The sequence below is a fragment of the Leucopleurus acutus genome, assembly GCF_964270905.1.
Source record: "Leucopleurus acutus genome assembly, chromosome: 3".
In the NCBI taxonomy this organism is placed as follows: Eukaryota; Metazoa; Chordata; class Mammalia; order Artiodactyla; family Delphinidae; genus Leucopleurus; species Leucopleurus acutus.
The window spans coordinates 146,669,366-146,685,491 of NC_139145.1; the positions used below are offsets into that span (position 1 = coordinate 146,669,366).

General features: G+C 41.0%; 1 protein-coding gene across 1 annotated transcript in view; it reads right to left on the minus strand.

Annotated features, from left to right (window-relative positions):
- SKP2 (S-phase kinase associated protein 2) overlaps positions 1-16,126 on the minus strand; it is a 32,270-nt gene that overhangs the window by 3,881 nt on the left and 12,263 nt on the right. The window contains exons 4-9 of the mRNA XM_082837021.1: positions 14,159-14,302; positions 13,065-13,199; positions 11,490-11,588; positions 10,164-10,294; positions 4,008-4,059; positions 3,728-3,835 (exon numbers count right to left, since the gene is read on the minus strand). Of these exons, the coding sequence (XP_082693147.1) occupies positions 3,728-3,835; positions 4,008-4,059; positions 10,164-10,294; positions 11,490-11,588; positions 13,065-13,199; positions 14,159-14,302 (669 nt within the window). The remainder of the gene's footprint in view (positions 1-3,727; positions 3,836-4,007; positions 4,060-10,163; positions 10,295-11,489; positions 11,589-13,064; positions 13,200-14,158; positions 14,303-16,126) is intronic.

Genomic DNA, 16,126 nt, shown 5'->3' on the forward strand with positions numbered 1-16,126 from the left:
TTAGTATCACTGAAGATGATAGCAATCCTGTCCCAAACTTAAATCTCTCTTATGTGAAATCTGAGTATGAGAACTTTGTCATAGTCATGAGAATTCGGTTTCTGCGATCTCCAGATTAGCCAAATTGTAAGACATTCTGCAGTGGATAGTATTTAAAAGAAGAAACTACAGGTGGGAGTGACGAGGAATGGCAGATGATAGAAGAGGAAATGTTCTTGCAACAGCACTTCAAAAGAGCTTAGTGAGGAAGGAAATTACACCAGACACTTAGAAGACACTCAGGTGTTTACACGTGAGTAAGAAGTGAGCGGTGTAAGATGGGATGGACGAATGATCATTCCCAAGTCGAAAAACCAGAAAGTCTCTAAAATTTTAAGGAGAACAAAAAAACGAAAAACAACACCAACAACAAGCCTCTTGTATGTGTATCACCTACAACACAGCAGAACACATATGCAAGCATCTCTTTGAAACTACAAGGTAAGAGACTGAAAAGCCAACGAAGGGAGAGTAAATAGGTATGAATAGTTTAAGAGCCATGATTTCTAACTTAAGAAGTATAAAATGACACTGATGTCTTAAAGTGTCTTTAGTTAGTAAACAAAAGGTATTTATAAACCCTTTCACAGGTTCACTGCTTACCTCATCTACATAATCCCATTTTCCTTATAAAATCTTAAATTCCTCAACTACAAATTATCCTACAGGAGTTATTATTTAGTCTCTCCTAATCTCAGATCACTTTACTATCTCCAGCTTAGATTTCTTACTTGAATGAGAAATACAGAATAATTAGAAGGACTTTTGGATATAAGGAAATCGGATCAATTAAGGAGTAAGGGAATAAATACAATGAGGGTATATGTCCTGCAGACAAAAACCCTACATTTTCCCAAGTATTTTAAAGCATTATCATTACAGAAGAAACGCATTCAAATTTTATTTTCCCACTTCTGAGATAAAAAATGAAAATTCTTTAGCACAAATGACTTTCTGGAAATTATTGTTGAGGATCCCAGAATTCTTACTATGCATTTCACGGACATCAGCCGCCAGAATGACTGAAATTGGAGGGCAAGACATTTCACCTGGAGAAACTTTTAAGGATAGGGTACTAGCAAACTCATCTTAATGGATTCAGAAGGTAAACCAGTATACTATCTACGTAACGTCTTAAGAAACATACTCTTTTTACCTTAAAGTTCAAGGACAGCATCTTTCTTCTGTCTGTTCTCACTCTATTCTGGTGGTCTGGCTTGTCACTAAACTCCTGATGCCCCTGTTGCCCTTATTTCGAGACAATATCTAGACAAATCAGTTACAACAATGCTGTGAGGGTTCACACCTAGGTCTGTGGCTTCAGGCCCACGCTCTGAACCATCAATTCACACTGCTGCAGATATTACTATGAAAGCATTGTCATCCCACTGGATAAAAATATGTGAAGGCTCACAGCCTCCCCTTAGCCTCTGCTCAACAGAAAGCATTTGGGGATTCTCTGCTTAGCTTCTTTCTCTCTGGAGAGAAAGAACAAAAGTAAGACACGTGGATAGATTCTCTTCAGAAAAGCAACCAAAAAAGAATGATCACTGCGCTCCAGGGCGCTGCACAGGCAATGAAGCTGAAGCCTAGATGGCAAGGACAGGAAAGCATGGTTGACAGAGATGCCTTTTTGGGTGGACACTGCAGGCTCCTAGGAGTTCTGGATGCTAGAAAATTCAAGTGGCAGATTTGAATGCATATGAATTGAGACCCCAACATCTGAGAGCCCTGAAACTAAATACTAGCATTCCTTTTAGGCAGTGCTTTCCCAAATGAGATACCCGCTCAGACCCTGAGCCCCAAGATTATTTAAATCTTGATTTATTAAAAAATGTAATTAATAAATCTTGATTTATTAAAAAATGTAATTACCAGATTCCCTAATTCTACTAGTTAACTCTATGTAGCTGATGTATCTGATTTATTCATTAATTCCTTTTTTAAAAAAATTATTTTTTAAAAATTGAAGTATAGTTGACTTACAATGTTATATTGGTGTAGAGCAAAGTGACTCAGTTATATATATGTATACACATATTCTTTTTCAGATTCTTTTCCATTATAGGTTATTACAAGATATTGAATATAGTTCCCTGTGCTACATTCCAAGATACTGAATATAGGTCCTTGTTGTTTATCTATTTTATATATAGTGGTGTGTATCTGTTAATCCCAAACTCCTAATTTATCTCTCCCCACTGCTGCCCTTTCCCCTTTGATAACCATAAATTCGTTTTCAATGTCTGTGAGTCTATTTCTGTTCTGTAGATAAGTTCACTTGTATCTTTTTAGATTCCACATATAAGTGATATCACATGATATTTTCCTTTTTCTGTCTGATTTACTTTACTTAGTATGATAATCTTTAGGTCTATCCATGTTGCTGCAAATGGCATTATTTCATTTATTTTTACGGCTGAGTAATATTCCATTGTATATACATGGTGTATATATATATATATCTCACATCTTCTTTATCCATTCATCTGTTGATGGACATTTAAGTTGCTTCCATGTCTTGGCTACTGTAAACAGTGCTGCTATATTCATTAATTCTTGAAACTAACTTACAAGATGCAAACCGGTAATTTGCAGACTACATAAATTCTGTGCTCCAATTCACCACTTTTCTTTGGTAGGAACCAGAAGCTTGATTACCTTCACATGGATGGTGAGTTTAAATGAGGTCAGCAGCCTAATTCAGGGCATACTGGTTGGAATGCGAAAGAAGGGCACCAGGCCAAATCCAAGATACTGACTTCTTGAGGTTTTTAATAAAACTGCTATACAGTTATATTTGAACCAAGGAAGAATTTTCCAGCCCTTTGAAATATAGGAAAACTTCTTAAAACTACAGAGATGATGTTATTTCCAGGATGACTTGGATATAGCACTTCTTAAAAGGAAGATGGACCCAATTCTGTTTTTGTTGGCACTGCCTTGATTTTGCGGAAGTTGCTGAGCAGGTACAAAATTAATCCCTGTAACAGCTACCAGATTAGATACAGACTACTTTGCACGTGTCCAGGAGACCTGGAATGCAGACCCAGCTCAGCCAGTAACTCACTATTCAGCTTTGGGTAAGTTACTTTACTCTTCTGGATCTCAATCTCCCCCCTTTTCAAAGAGAGCATCAATCACTCTTACAATACTTACTACTTAAATTGTTTATTTTTTCCATTCCTTGACCATCCAGGACAGATGCCACTAGAAGATTACAGAATTTTTCCTCTAAGCTCAGATGAAGGTTTCTGGAATCAACTCTAGTAGACTTGAAAAGTTTCGGAAACACACACACACACACACGCACGCACGCACACACGCACACACGCTGGGTCTGCCTACCCCGTCATATAATCTGAGCTTCCTGGGGGTAAAGGCTATCTTCTCCCGCTTTTGTAAGTTCTCCACAAGTAGTAGTACAGTATTCTAATATTTAAACTCGCTCATAGCTAAATAAATGTTTAGTAAACTACCTCAATCCACTCAACTTTACTAGACATTTTAAGCAAAAAATTTTGCCTTGGTATTTCTATTTTGCTAGTCTTTCCTAACCAGTGTGTGGTACACTAATTTGATGTTTAAGTAAGTTTTAAACATCTGCTGTTAATAATGGATTTTACCACCAAGGGACATCTCTTTTGGTCCCTGCCCTCTGCTTGCTTTAGAAAACAAAACTACTTACAGTAAAGTTTCAGGTATTATGTCATAGCACCGACTGAGTGATAGGTGTTGGAGGTAGTTGAGCTGGAAAAATTCCGGAAAGCAGTCACTTTTCAGCATGACACTATCGCTGTAACAGAAGGAAAAATTCAAAATCTAGCCATCAATACCAGATGGAGAAGACAGGAATAGTCTTATCGCTTAGTTCCTTCAATTCAACATATTAAGATCCTTTCTTCATTCAGTGAGGAATCATGAATTTTCATTTTTAAAAAAATATTTTGTCTTCAATAAAAACATACCTTAAGTCTAGGTGGACAAGACTGGGACATCTTCCAACTAAGGTAGAGACATCTAGAAAAAAAATGATGGTCACTATCAAATGAGGAATCAGACAAGGATCCCTGCTGTCAATACTTCATTTCACATTGTGCTGGAAATTCAGAATGGTGCAATTAGAGTCACTCACTATTAGAGACAAAAAACAAAATTATCATCTTGGCATATAAGACTTTCTACCTGGAAAATCCAAGAGAATCATCTGAAAAACTACTGGAAATATACAGTAAGAGAACTAACTGTGTAAAATGACTGGAAAACAAACTCCTTAGCTTGTCTGTGTGCCAGCAATAGCTGGCTGGAAATAGGGAAAAACAAGTCCTATTCACAATAGCAAGAAGCAAAACCAAACAGCACAATATATATAAACAAACAACATATCATAAAGGTACCACTCAGAATCAGTGGGGGAGATCATGGATTATTAAAAAATAATATGGCTACCACAACTGGAAAAAATTTACTTCTCCAGCTCAAATAAAATATCCAAATAAATTCTACATGTTAAAAACTTCCAAATGCAAAAATGAATAATTATTCATTGCATCTTGGGATAGGTAAGGAGCTTTTAAACATAAAGGGAACACTGATAGTTTACTACATGAATTTAAAAAAATTTTTTATTTATTTATTTTGGTTGTGCTGGGTCTTCATTGAGGCATGTGGGCTCCTCTAGTTGCGGCGTGCAGGCTCTACAGCACTCAGGCTCAGTAGTTGCAGCGTACGGGCTTAGCTGCAGCGTGTGGGATCTTGGTTCCCTGACCAGGGATCGAACCTGGCCCCCTGCATTGGAAGCGCAGAGTCTTAACCACTGGACCACGAGGGAAGTCCCCTGCTACATACATTTTTAAAAACTCTACCATGTTAAAGCAAAACAGAACACAAGCAGAATTAAAGAGGTATCAGAAAACTGAGAATAAATGTTTCCAACAGAGTTAGTGGTCTTATTATATAAAGAGTATTAAAAAAAAAAGGGCAAAGAACATAAATATAGACATAATAAAAACGGAGCAAGAAATGCAAAATAAAATTATTGCTCTTCTGCCATCAAATGAAAAACAAATCCTATTATAATGCCCAGAATTGATGAACTATCGTAAAGCAGGTCCCCCCATATACTAAAAGTGGATATTTAATTTTATGCAGCCTTTCAGAAGACCTGATTTTTTTTTTGAGTGCACTGATCTTTTTTAAAAAAAAAAGTGTTCAGGGTATTACACATTTAGCTCTTTGGCTCAGTAATTCCACTTTTAGAAAAATAATTAGAGATATGCATTAAGATATTCATTGTAGTGACAGTTACAAAAGCCCCTCCCCTGATTACTTTAATAGGTTAACCTTCATCCAATCTATGGAGCACAATGCTAATAGCAGCTATTAAAAAGCTTTTTAGTAACATTTTGTGACATGAAAAAATACTCAGGATATGTTGTATAGTGAAAACAAAACAAAATATATAAAATGCATTATAATCTCAATTTAGTTAAAACACACAAACTCATATTTACACACAAACACACACAGTAAGAAAGGGGGTTGGGGGTTGGAAGGCTGGAAGAAAATAATCCAAATGTTAACTACAGTCACCAATGATGGTAGGATCAGAGATAACTTTTCAGAATTTGGAAGAAAGTCACATGCAGTACTTTGTAATCAGAAAATGAATCAGTGTTATTTACTTTGAAAAATAGACAAATTTTATTGATGTTTGAGGGTTTTTTTTTTTTTTCCCCTTCTCACAGCTACATCTTCAGTCCCATCCCCTCCCCTGAATCCTAGACTTGCATTTTCAACACAGCCAACACGCCCACTGGGCTATGTGATAAGCATCTCAAATTTATGCCTAAAACCAAACGCTTGATTTCTCCTCTCAATCTGCTCCTTCCCTAAAGTCTTCCCCATCTTAGTAAGTGGGAACTTCACCAATCCAGTTGCTGTAGCCAAAACCCTGGGAGTCGTACTTGACTGTTTCCTCATATCCCACATTCAATCTGTTACCAAATCCTGTTAGGTCGGCTTTCAAACTGTGTCTGAAATCGGATCACTTCTTACTTCCTCAAATGTTACCACCCTAGTCTCCAGCAGCCTTTTCCCAGCACAGCACCAGAAGGAGACTTCAAAGGTGAGTCAGATCATTTCACTCCTGCTCAAAACACTCCAATGGCTTCCCATCTTACTCAGGAAAAAAAATGGAAACAGAGCTTTTGCCCTGGCTTAGAGAGCATGCCCCAGCTATCTCAGCTCCTACCACGGTCCTCCTTGCCTCCCCCCTCACTGGCTCCCAAACCGAGAGGAAAAAACCTCACACATTAATAAAGTTTGTCTATTTTAAAAAATAAATAACATGTATTGATTCATTTTCTGATTACAAAGTAGCATGTGTGACTTTCCTCCAAAGGCACTTGTTTGTCCTTAGTTCTAGAATGTTCTTTGCTTACATATCTACACGGCTCACTCCTTCACTCCTTCAGGTCTGTGCTCAAGTGTCACTTCCTCAGGGAGGCCTTCTCTTTGACCATTCCATCTGAAAAGAGCCCCCTACCCGCCACACTCCACCTAAGCACTGTGCTTTAAATTCTTCCTCCTTGCATTTTCACCTCCTTTCATCACATTTAATTCCTTGTTGATTGTCTGCCTTCCCCACCAGAATGGAAGCTTCACAAGGATGACTTTCTCTGTTCTGTTCAAGGCCACGCCTCCCAAGTCTGAACAGGGCTTTATGCATTATAGGGGCTCAATAAATTGGAATAAATTTGCCTCATTAGTCACTAAAAAATAAAGAAGTGCACAGCACAATTTTAAGTGACCCATCACCTCGCCAGCCAGCCAGCCACCCACAAAATCCACAACAAGATACAATCTTACTTTGCCACCACCTGGGAAAGAACGAAACCTTGGGGGATAAAACTGGTCAGTCTCTGTCTCTGGCCCTTGTTGAAGCCGCGGTCTTCCCTTGGTGGGAAGCGTTAGTAAACAGCAGTCCCTGCCAAGATTCCTCTTCCCTGTCTCCTTCATTTCACTTGAGTTAGAAGGGATCTTAGAAACCTCCTAATCTAACCTGTCATTTTAAAAGAGAGACAATTCTAGCTAGAGAAGTCCAAGTAAATCCAAGACCAAAAGCTAGGTCCTCCAAACCTCATTCAGTGCTCATCTGGGTAGAGAATGAAAACATCAACAGGCGGGCTGCCCTGGTGGCGCAGTGGTTGGGAGTCCGCCTGCCGATGCGGGGGACACGGGTTCGTGCCCCGGTCCGGGAAGATCCCACATGCCGCGGAGCGGCTGGGCCCGTGAGCCATGGCCGCTGAGCCTGTGCGTCCAGAGCCTGTGCTCCGCAACGAGAGAGGCCACAACAGTGAGAGGACCGTGTAATGCAAAAAAAAAAAAAAAAAAAAAAAAAAAAAAATGAACAGGCAACCGTTACTGATCTCTCATTATGTGCCAAGAATAATTCAACATCCTGTACACGTATTAACCCATTTATTCCTTACTCTAAGAGGCGGGTTCTGTTATCTCCATTTTATTGATGAGAAATGGAGGAACAGAAAGGTTAAGCGACTTGCTCAAGGCTCCCCAGTAAATGGCAGAGTGGGTACTTGACCCCAGGAGGTCTGGCACCAGGCTTGGAGCTAAAATACAAAATCTGTATTACCACCTAAACAATGAAATAGTGTGCGCCACTGCTGAAGACATCCATTTAAAAACCTTTGACTCCCACTGTGTAATTAAGGAAACTAACACCTCAGCTTCTACTCCGCATCTGTGTCCTTGCCCTGAAGGTGTCTAGCAGCAGGATTTTACCACCTATTATTCCTGCCAAAACTCAGTAAAAAGGCGATTTGTTCTTTTTCGGAGGAACAAAGAAAAGGGTTTTAAGCCAAACTTGGACACAGTTTACAGCAGTCTGCCTACAGCAGAGGTTCTCGACCTTGCACCCAGAACCTTGGTTCATTACAGAAAAACTCTCAATAAAGAAGTGGGAAATTCAGATATGGGCAGAAATGTACAAAGGGCACTGTCTTCTCTTGGGGATGAAGAGGGAAGAACCAGGGGTGGGATTCACTGTGAAGAGGATGCTCACTGGTGGGAGTTTAAAATCCTTGGAAGGCCACTTGGCAATAACTATCCAAAACTTGAGAACGGAACCTAATCCCTGAGCTGGCAATTCCACTTAGAAATGCACTCAAAGGTTCACTTCTGTCCGTACCAAAGTTGTTTATAAAAGGGAAAAACTGGGCTTCCCTGGTGGCGCAGTGGTTGAGAGTCCGCCTGCCGATGCAGGGGACGCAGGTTCGTACCCCGGTCCGGGAAGATCCCACATGCCGCGGAGCGGCTGGGCCCGTGAGCCATGGCCGCTGAGCCTGCGCCTCCGGAGCCTGTGCTCCGCAACGGGAGAGGCCACAACACTGAGAGGCCCGCGTACCGCAAAAAAAAAAAAGGGAAAAACTGCAAAGATTCTAAACATTCATTACAAGGAGATCAACTGAATAAGTTATGAATGAATCAACACAAATATATTTGATGGAATATCACACAGCCACTGAAAATGACATTTGTGTAGCGACTAAAATGGGGTTACCTGAAATAAAAACGTGTTACAAAGATTCCATACACCATGTCCCATTAAAAAAAACACCTTTTAAACAGGAAAAAAGACTGGCAAAATGTTAGCGGGATTATTGATTTGTTTTTGTGTTTTTACATGTTTTGGGTATATTTGAGAATGACTATATAATACTATAACCAGACTTAAAATTGTGTTTAAAGGGAAAAAATGTAGAACAGAACATTTTTCTGTTAGACACATTCTGCAAATGTTTGGTTCAAATCTTTTTAAGTATATTAAAAACTATAATAAATAAAAACACTTATACTCAGATGAGCTGACACCACCATCAAGACACGAGGGTAGGGCTGAGGTGTGTGGCTGGCTTAACTAGGCTTTGTGCAACCCACAGCCCAAGATCACGAAGGGAACTGTGAAAATGCTAAGTGAAATAAGCCATACAGAGAAAGATAACTACTGTATGCTATCACTTATATGAGGAATCTAAAAAATACAACAAACTAGTGAATATCACAAAAAAGAGGCAGACTCACAGATATAGAGAACAAACTAGTGGTGGCCAGTGGGGAGAAGAAGGGACGAGGGGCAATACAGGGGTAGGGGATGAAGAGGTACAAACTGTTAGGTATGAAATAAGCTACAAGGATATATTGTACAACATGGGGAATATAGCCAATATTTTATAATAACTATAAAAGTAGTATAACCTTTAAAAATTGTGAATCACTCTGTTGTATACCTGTAACTTATATATTATATATCAATTACACTTTAATAAAAAAAAGACCTTGCCATTTGCAAAAACTTATCTTTGCAAATTAAGATTCTGTCAATATTGGACAAATAAGACAAAGCATAACTGAACGTTCAGGCTTATAAAGACTTTGTCACACATCACCCCTGATTTCAAAAGTCTGTGTTTGTCTAAAAAACCTCATTGCCTTCGTAGACTGAATTGAGAGGAGTTAGTTATAAATATGAAAGAGGGTTTATAAACAGGGTTTTCAACCTTGGCGCTACTGACATTTAGGACCAGATTCTTTTTGGTGTGTTATTCTGCTGTCCTGTGCCTTGTTCACCAGCATTCCTGGCTTCTACCCACCAGATGCCAGTAACACCCCTGCAGCCGCGAGAGTCAAAAACGTCTCCAGACTTTGCCAAATGTCCCCTTGCAGGCAAAATTATCTCCAGTTGAGAACCACAGCTTAATACTGATCAAACGCTGCACCGATTGATTTTTATGTTGGGGTTTTAGCTAACAATTTAGTTAATGAAAAGAACTTCTTCTGCTTAAACATAAATTGCTTTAAAGGATAAAGGTTTCCACTTTCAGATTCTGGATTCCAACCCTGCTACCCACTAGCTGTTGGCATTTACCTGACCCTTCTGATCAGCCAGCTGCTACCTCATCTGAAAAATAGGAATAGGAACACATGCGCTGGATTAAATGAGACAATTTATGGAGGACCACGCCTAGGAGATGCTCGAGAAATCAAACCTGCTGTTATTGTCGTGGCTGCTGTGGTTAAGGGGCCGGCAGCCCGGCAGGTCTTACCCGATCTCTGCAGATTCTTTCGGTACCCGCTGAGATTCAGCTGGGTGACAGTCTCTGACACATGTGCGACAGCCACCTGCACATGCTTTTCAGTGAATTCATAGCACCAGGAGAGGTTCAGTTCATCCAATCTGCACACAAGAGGGATGATAAGGAAAGCGTGAAACCGTTACCCAGAATGAGTTCTCGACATAGCACCGCCTAAAGCTGCAAACCAAGAATATACAAAGCCGTCGATTCCTTACCATTTTCTGCACAGAACCCCTGCTCCTCTAAGCAGCTACATTCGCTCACCTGAAACTGCTTTCTCCCATCTTGTTCCAGTGTGTTCCAGAAACTTGTCAGGGGATGTGAGCCAAGGGCCTAGTGAATGCTGCCCCCTTCTGGAAGAGGAGGGAAGCGCTCTCCTCTCCTGCTCAAACCTCATTGCAGGACTAGATGGAAAAATTCTAGTCTCTATGCTTTCTTTCTCAATCACCCGGGTTGTTAGCAAACAACTACACAGTATGAGCAAGCGCCCGAGATGCTTTAAAAAACTGTTGGATTGTACCGGGGATTCCTAATAAAGAGATGCTGACATTACAAAAATCCACTTTACCTTATTGGGCCTCTGCTAACTGAGCAAATGAGGGCTTCAGAGAAAGAGTCCAACCATTAAACTATACATCCCAATCCTGGCACTGCTGAGAAAATGTAGGGCTACCATTTTATCTCATTGATAACATTCTTAGCCAAAGGCAATCTACTTTCAACAGATCATTAAGTAGAAATAAGTACAATGCTATTAGCACAGAGACCAAGAGATAGTAAAAAGGACACAGACACAGACACACACACAGTACTGGGTATTCTGTGAGCCATGTCCCCCCTCACTTATTAATTTCTATAACTCTGTAACCTTATTTATATACTGATATTACTACATAATATAAAAGATGTTTTTAATGGAATCACCCCAATTCATGGTGTATTTTGCAATAACAAATTTAATCCAAACTGTTAAGTTAGGTCTACAGATACTATAGGGAAAAACGCCTGACCGTAAAGTCAGGTATAAACAGATACTGTTTGTACATACTGTTAATAAACACACTACTACATTTTCTGTATTTTAATAGTCACAGAAAGAAAAGGATCACTACACAAGTATCCTTTGGAAACTTAATTGATTTGGCTTCTGAGTTTGGATGGAAAGTTTGGAGGGCAAAAGGCATTGCATTATCCAAATCAAGAGCTTGGAGAGTTAGGTATAGCTTAAAAATGTTCCTTGATTCTATCCTGATGTGAAACAACAGTTCTATAATCAAAATCTCAAATCTCTCCTACCTGCAACAGCTGCTCAGCAAAGTCTTCAGGGCAGATTCAGAGAATCCAGAACACCCAGAAAGGTTTAATCGCACCAAATTTGTGTTCTGAGCAAGATTGCTGGAGAAAGAAGACAAAGTCATAAGAACACCAACAAGACACTCACTCAGTCAACAAGCGTGAGGCTAAGTGAGATAGTTAAAAGCACACAGGCCTCTGCGTCAGAAGTGAGTTTAAATTCACATCTTACTATCTGGATGACGCCAAGCAGGACGTTTTGCCTTAGTTTATTACCATCTGTGAAATGGCAAGATCAGTACCTTTTTTGGTAGGGTTGTTAAAATTAAATGATATAATGTAATAAAGGCCTTAACAGTGCCTGGCACAGAGAGTCAGTCCACAACAAACACGGATCAATGTACTTTAAAAAAAAAATACAAAAAAAAAACCCAGCAATGAAATAAACATTTTTCCATTTCACCCACAATTGGTAAACTTCTACTTATAAAGTCACTAGGTTCTTTCAATCTTGCCCTCTCCTCTACATTCCCAAATGCCTCATGTTAGTGAAATAGTGATTAAGAATGAGAGTTCTGCAATCATACTATATTGCCAGGTTCAAATCTAGGTTCTGCCACCTACTAACTGTGTGACTTTGGACAAGTTATTCAGCCTCTCTGTTCCTCAGTTTCCACATCTGTAAAAAGGGAACAATAAGAACATATTTCATGGAGTTGCTGTGAGGATTAAATCAGAATACCTCTAAAGAATCTAGTATCTGGCACATAGTACATGCTCAATAAATGCTAGCTGCTATTATTATCATTATTCTATTTTTTTCCCATCAGGCGTCATCATTTCTTACCTGAATGAATACAATAGTATCTTAACTAATCTAGTTTCTTTTATGTCTGACTGACCCTCTGAGATGCCCAGTGAGTTAATTTTCTAAAATTCAACTCTGACATGTTCCTTCCATCCTTAGAACCACTCTCCTCTCTTCACCACACTTCCCTCTTCACAGCGCACAACAGAATCCAGACTTCTTCCAGCGTGGCAGGGGCCCACTCCACTATGATCTGGTCCCTGACCACCCTCACCTGTCACCTCCCTCACTGAGCCCCACGCTCCAGCAATTCCCGACCACTTCAGAGTTTAGACCCAACCAGACTGCTTCCTTCCCCATATCATGCGGAGAACTCCTACCTACGTATTTTCAATACTCAGCTTAAGAGTCACTTCCTCTGAGAAGGCTGCCTTCTCGAAATTTAATTAGGTCTCTGTGTGTTGCCACACATTCGCCAACGCACCTAACAAACACACAGCACTGTAATTACTTGTTTCTCCCATGAATGAGGGAGGGACCATGACTCGATTCATCCCTGTATGTCTAGAACCTAGCACGAGCCCTGGCAATATAGTTAGCATGCAAACTTTGGTTGCCTAGGTGAGTCCTGGAAAGTTTTGCGGAAGCTGGAACACTGCACTGGATATTTTCTGAGTCCATCTGGATATGGACAGGACACCCCAGGTACACTCAGGAAACAAAATTAACAAAACAACTGCCTTTGTGACACGCTCCTGGCTGCCACTCACTTGACAATGGGATCCGAAAGCTGTAGGCCTTCTAGACTGAGATTCTGCAACTTGGAGCAGTGAGACAGAAGGCCGTGGAGGGTAGACACATCGATCACCGAGTTCGACAGGTCCATGTGCTGTACACGAAAAGGGCTGAACACAGAAGGAATAAAAAGAGGTTCCACAAGGTGGCTCACACCAGCAAATCCAGATCACATCCGACCCTTCTCCTCCCCACCTGGGCAGTCCATCACAGACAAGACCCTAAATACTCATTTCAAATATTAGCTATAGTTTTGGTCATAAAATAAGTTGCTACTAGCTAATTTCCACACTCGTTTGTTTTAAAATTCAAAAGCATTTTTGCCAAGTCCAGGTGTTGTGCCAATATAGTCCCACGTAGAAAATTAATTAATGGGCACCGTGAGAAGGAGCTGGATGTGGATGACAAAAAGGTTATGCCGGGCTTCCCTGGTGGCTCAGTGGCTGAGAGTCTGCCTGCCGATGCAAGGGACACGGGTTCGTGCCCCGGTCTGCGAAGACCCCACATGCCGCAGAGCGGCTGGGCCCGTGAGCCATGGCCGCTGAGCCTGCGCGTCCGGAGCCTGTGCTCCGTAGCGGGAGGGGCCACGACAGTGAGAGGCCCGCGTAACGCAAAAAAAAAAAAGTCACACCAAAAGAGGGCTTTTTTTTTCTGGATGCAAATTTGTCCACAATAGGATCAGAAACTCAAGAGTAACAAAGCCTGAAAGGATGCCTCACATTTTTTCTTGATCAGAAATGGGCAGTGGGGAAATAGCTAGGCTGCCTTGCATCTGTTGGTGAGGGCTCTGCTTGGCTCCTGCCTCATGGGACTCCGGACACCCATCTACTGAGGACCCCAAGTACATCTAAGACCCTGGGAAGAGCCCAAGAGCAACCCTGCGTTAAAATGGGAATGATGTCACTGAAACCTGTGCCATGTTTCAACACAAAGGCTACGCGGCAAGATATGCAACTAACTCTCCATTATGCACACGTAACCTGTCATAGGGCATACAACTGAATATAGGAAAAAAGACATTTTGATCTGTTTTCCATCCCAAGATTTTCCAGGAATTTTCCTTTCTTACCTGAAACGTTCAACAAACGGTTGGTCCATAAACGATCGTGGGCAGCGGAAGGCAACCACCCCTCGAGACAGCAGCCGACCAACCACATCTGGGTGGAGGTTTCTGCCCGTGAGGTCTAAGGTCTGCCAGAGAGACTCGTCAAACCTGGGAAAGAGGAGGTGCTGTGTTTGGTAAGCCGGGACACTGGTTACTGGAGGCCCTCAACACCGTTACTAACATGAGGACACGGCCACTAAATTGCCTTGAAGCAAATTCCGAAGGCATCTTTGTTTTTGACTACACAATTACCTATGATATTTTTAAGGCATTATTGAATAGCTCTTGGTCCTATCACGCATAAGCTTTTATCTTCCTCTTTATATGGATTTCCAATTTAGCTGGTTCAATGCTATCAGGTGCAATGCAATGATCTAGAACCAGAGAATACAATTGCAGGATTCAAATCAATTCGATAACTTTAAAAGTGATTGTTCAAATCACTCAACTGATTATCGAACGAGTAGATAGGTTCAAAACGGCCCAAAGGATCCCACTTGCCATTTTTGTGAAGCATGAACAGGCTACCTCTATTACCCTAACGAACGTGTAAATGTACCTAAAAGAAGGAAAGTTTTTACAACTTTATTATGAGACATAGTTATCAGACATCTATTAGGAAAAAGTCATAGTTCAGCTCTGTTTTACAATACCTTAAAAGCTTAAAATATATATATAGGCACAAAAATATAGGTATATACATATGAACTAATGGGAAGGAAAAAGGTAAAAATATTTAGATTTTAGATAGTGTTTCTGAAGCAAAAACGAGGTGCCAAAATGTACGAAACAACACGATAAAGCTTTAATACCCAGAGATTAATTCAATTTAACAAAAACATGAGATCAAGCCCATGAGGAGACATTTTAAATATCTACAAGAATTTTACTTTTTAATACTGCTTGCAGACCACTGGCTAGAGCTTCGAAATAATTCTACACAAATTGTCAACATGTTATTCAACCTCTATTATTAAGAAGGCAGGACTGCAGTGCCTGGCATATAACAAGTGCCTAATAAATGTCAGTTATAAATTTTATGACAGTTGAAATGAAGATTAATAGACTCTGCATGGAGAAGACAGCCGGCGGAAAAAGAAAATCAAGATGGGGTCACTTGGGCGGGGATAAGTGAAAGTCAACCACCATTTACCTGCTCCAGTATTCCAGGTGTGCAGACCTCTCTGTGGCTCTTCTAAGCAGATACAGTCAACCCTCCCTATCCACGGGTTCTGCATTCGCGGATTCAAGCAACCACACATCCCCGGATACAGAGACAGACTGTCCTACGCCATTTTATATAAGGGACTTGAGCATCTGTGGATTTTGGTATCCACAGGAGGTCCTGGAACCAATACCCAAAGGATACCAAGGGACGACTGTAGCCCACTCCTGTAAATACCTAGAGTGTCTTATTTCCAGCACACCCGTGAATGGGAAGGGTAGGGGCTCCTGCTGTCTCACAACGAGAGTCCTAGATGTGTGGAGGGAGAAGAGAGACAGATGGCCTTTGAACACAAAGCGAAGTATGGCCAGAGGTTAATGGGTAGGAGAAAAGGTGAAGATGGAAAGGCAGTCATTTCCTCCCCGCTTCTGGCCCGTCACTGCCATCCCAGCTCACCAAGACTCCCCCTGTGCAGCTCACTGTCCACACTTGAAAAGTGCTGCCCCTGAACCAACAAAAACCCCAACAACCGTCGGCTGCCACGCGCTGAACGTTTCTACGAGCTGAGCACTGCCCTGGCATCTTTATACCGCATCCTCACAGCGGCACTGTCCTGAAGGTACCGTTACCCCCATTTAATATATGGGGGGGGGGACTGAAGCTCAGAAGTGTCAAGAACCTCGATCAGGTTCCCCCAAAGCCTAAGTGGCAGAGGCTGGCTTCCCACTCAGGTCTAATGCCAGAGCCTCGAGTTCTCTCTCACTGCA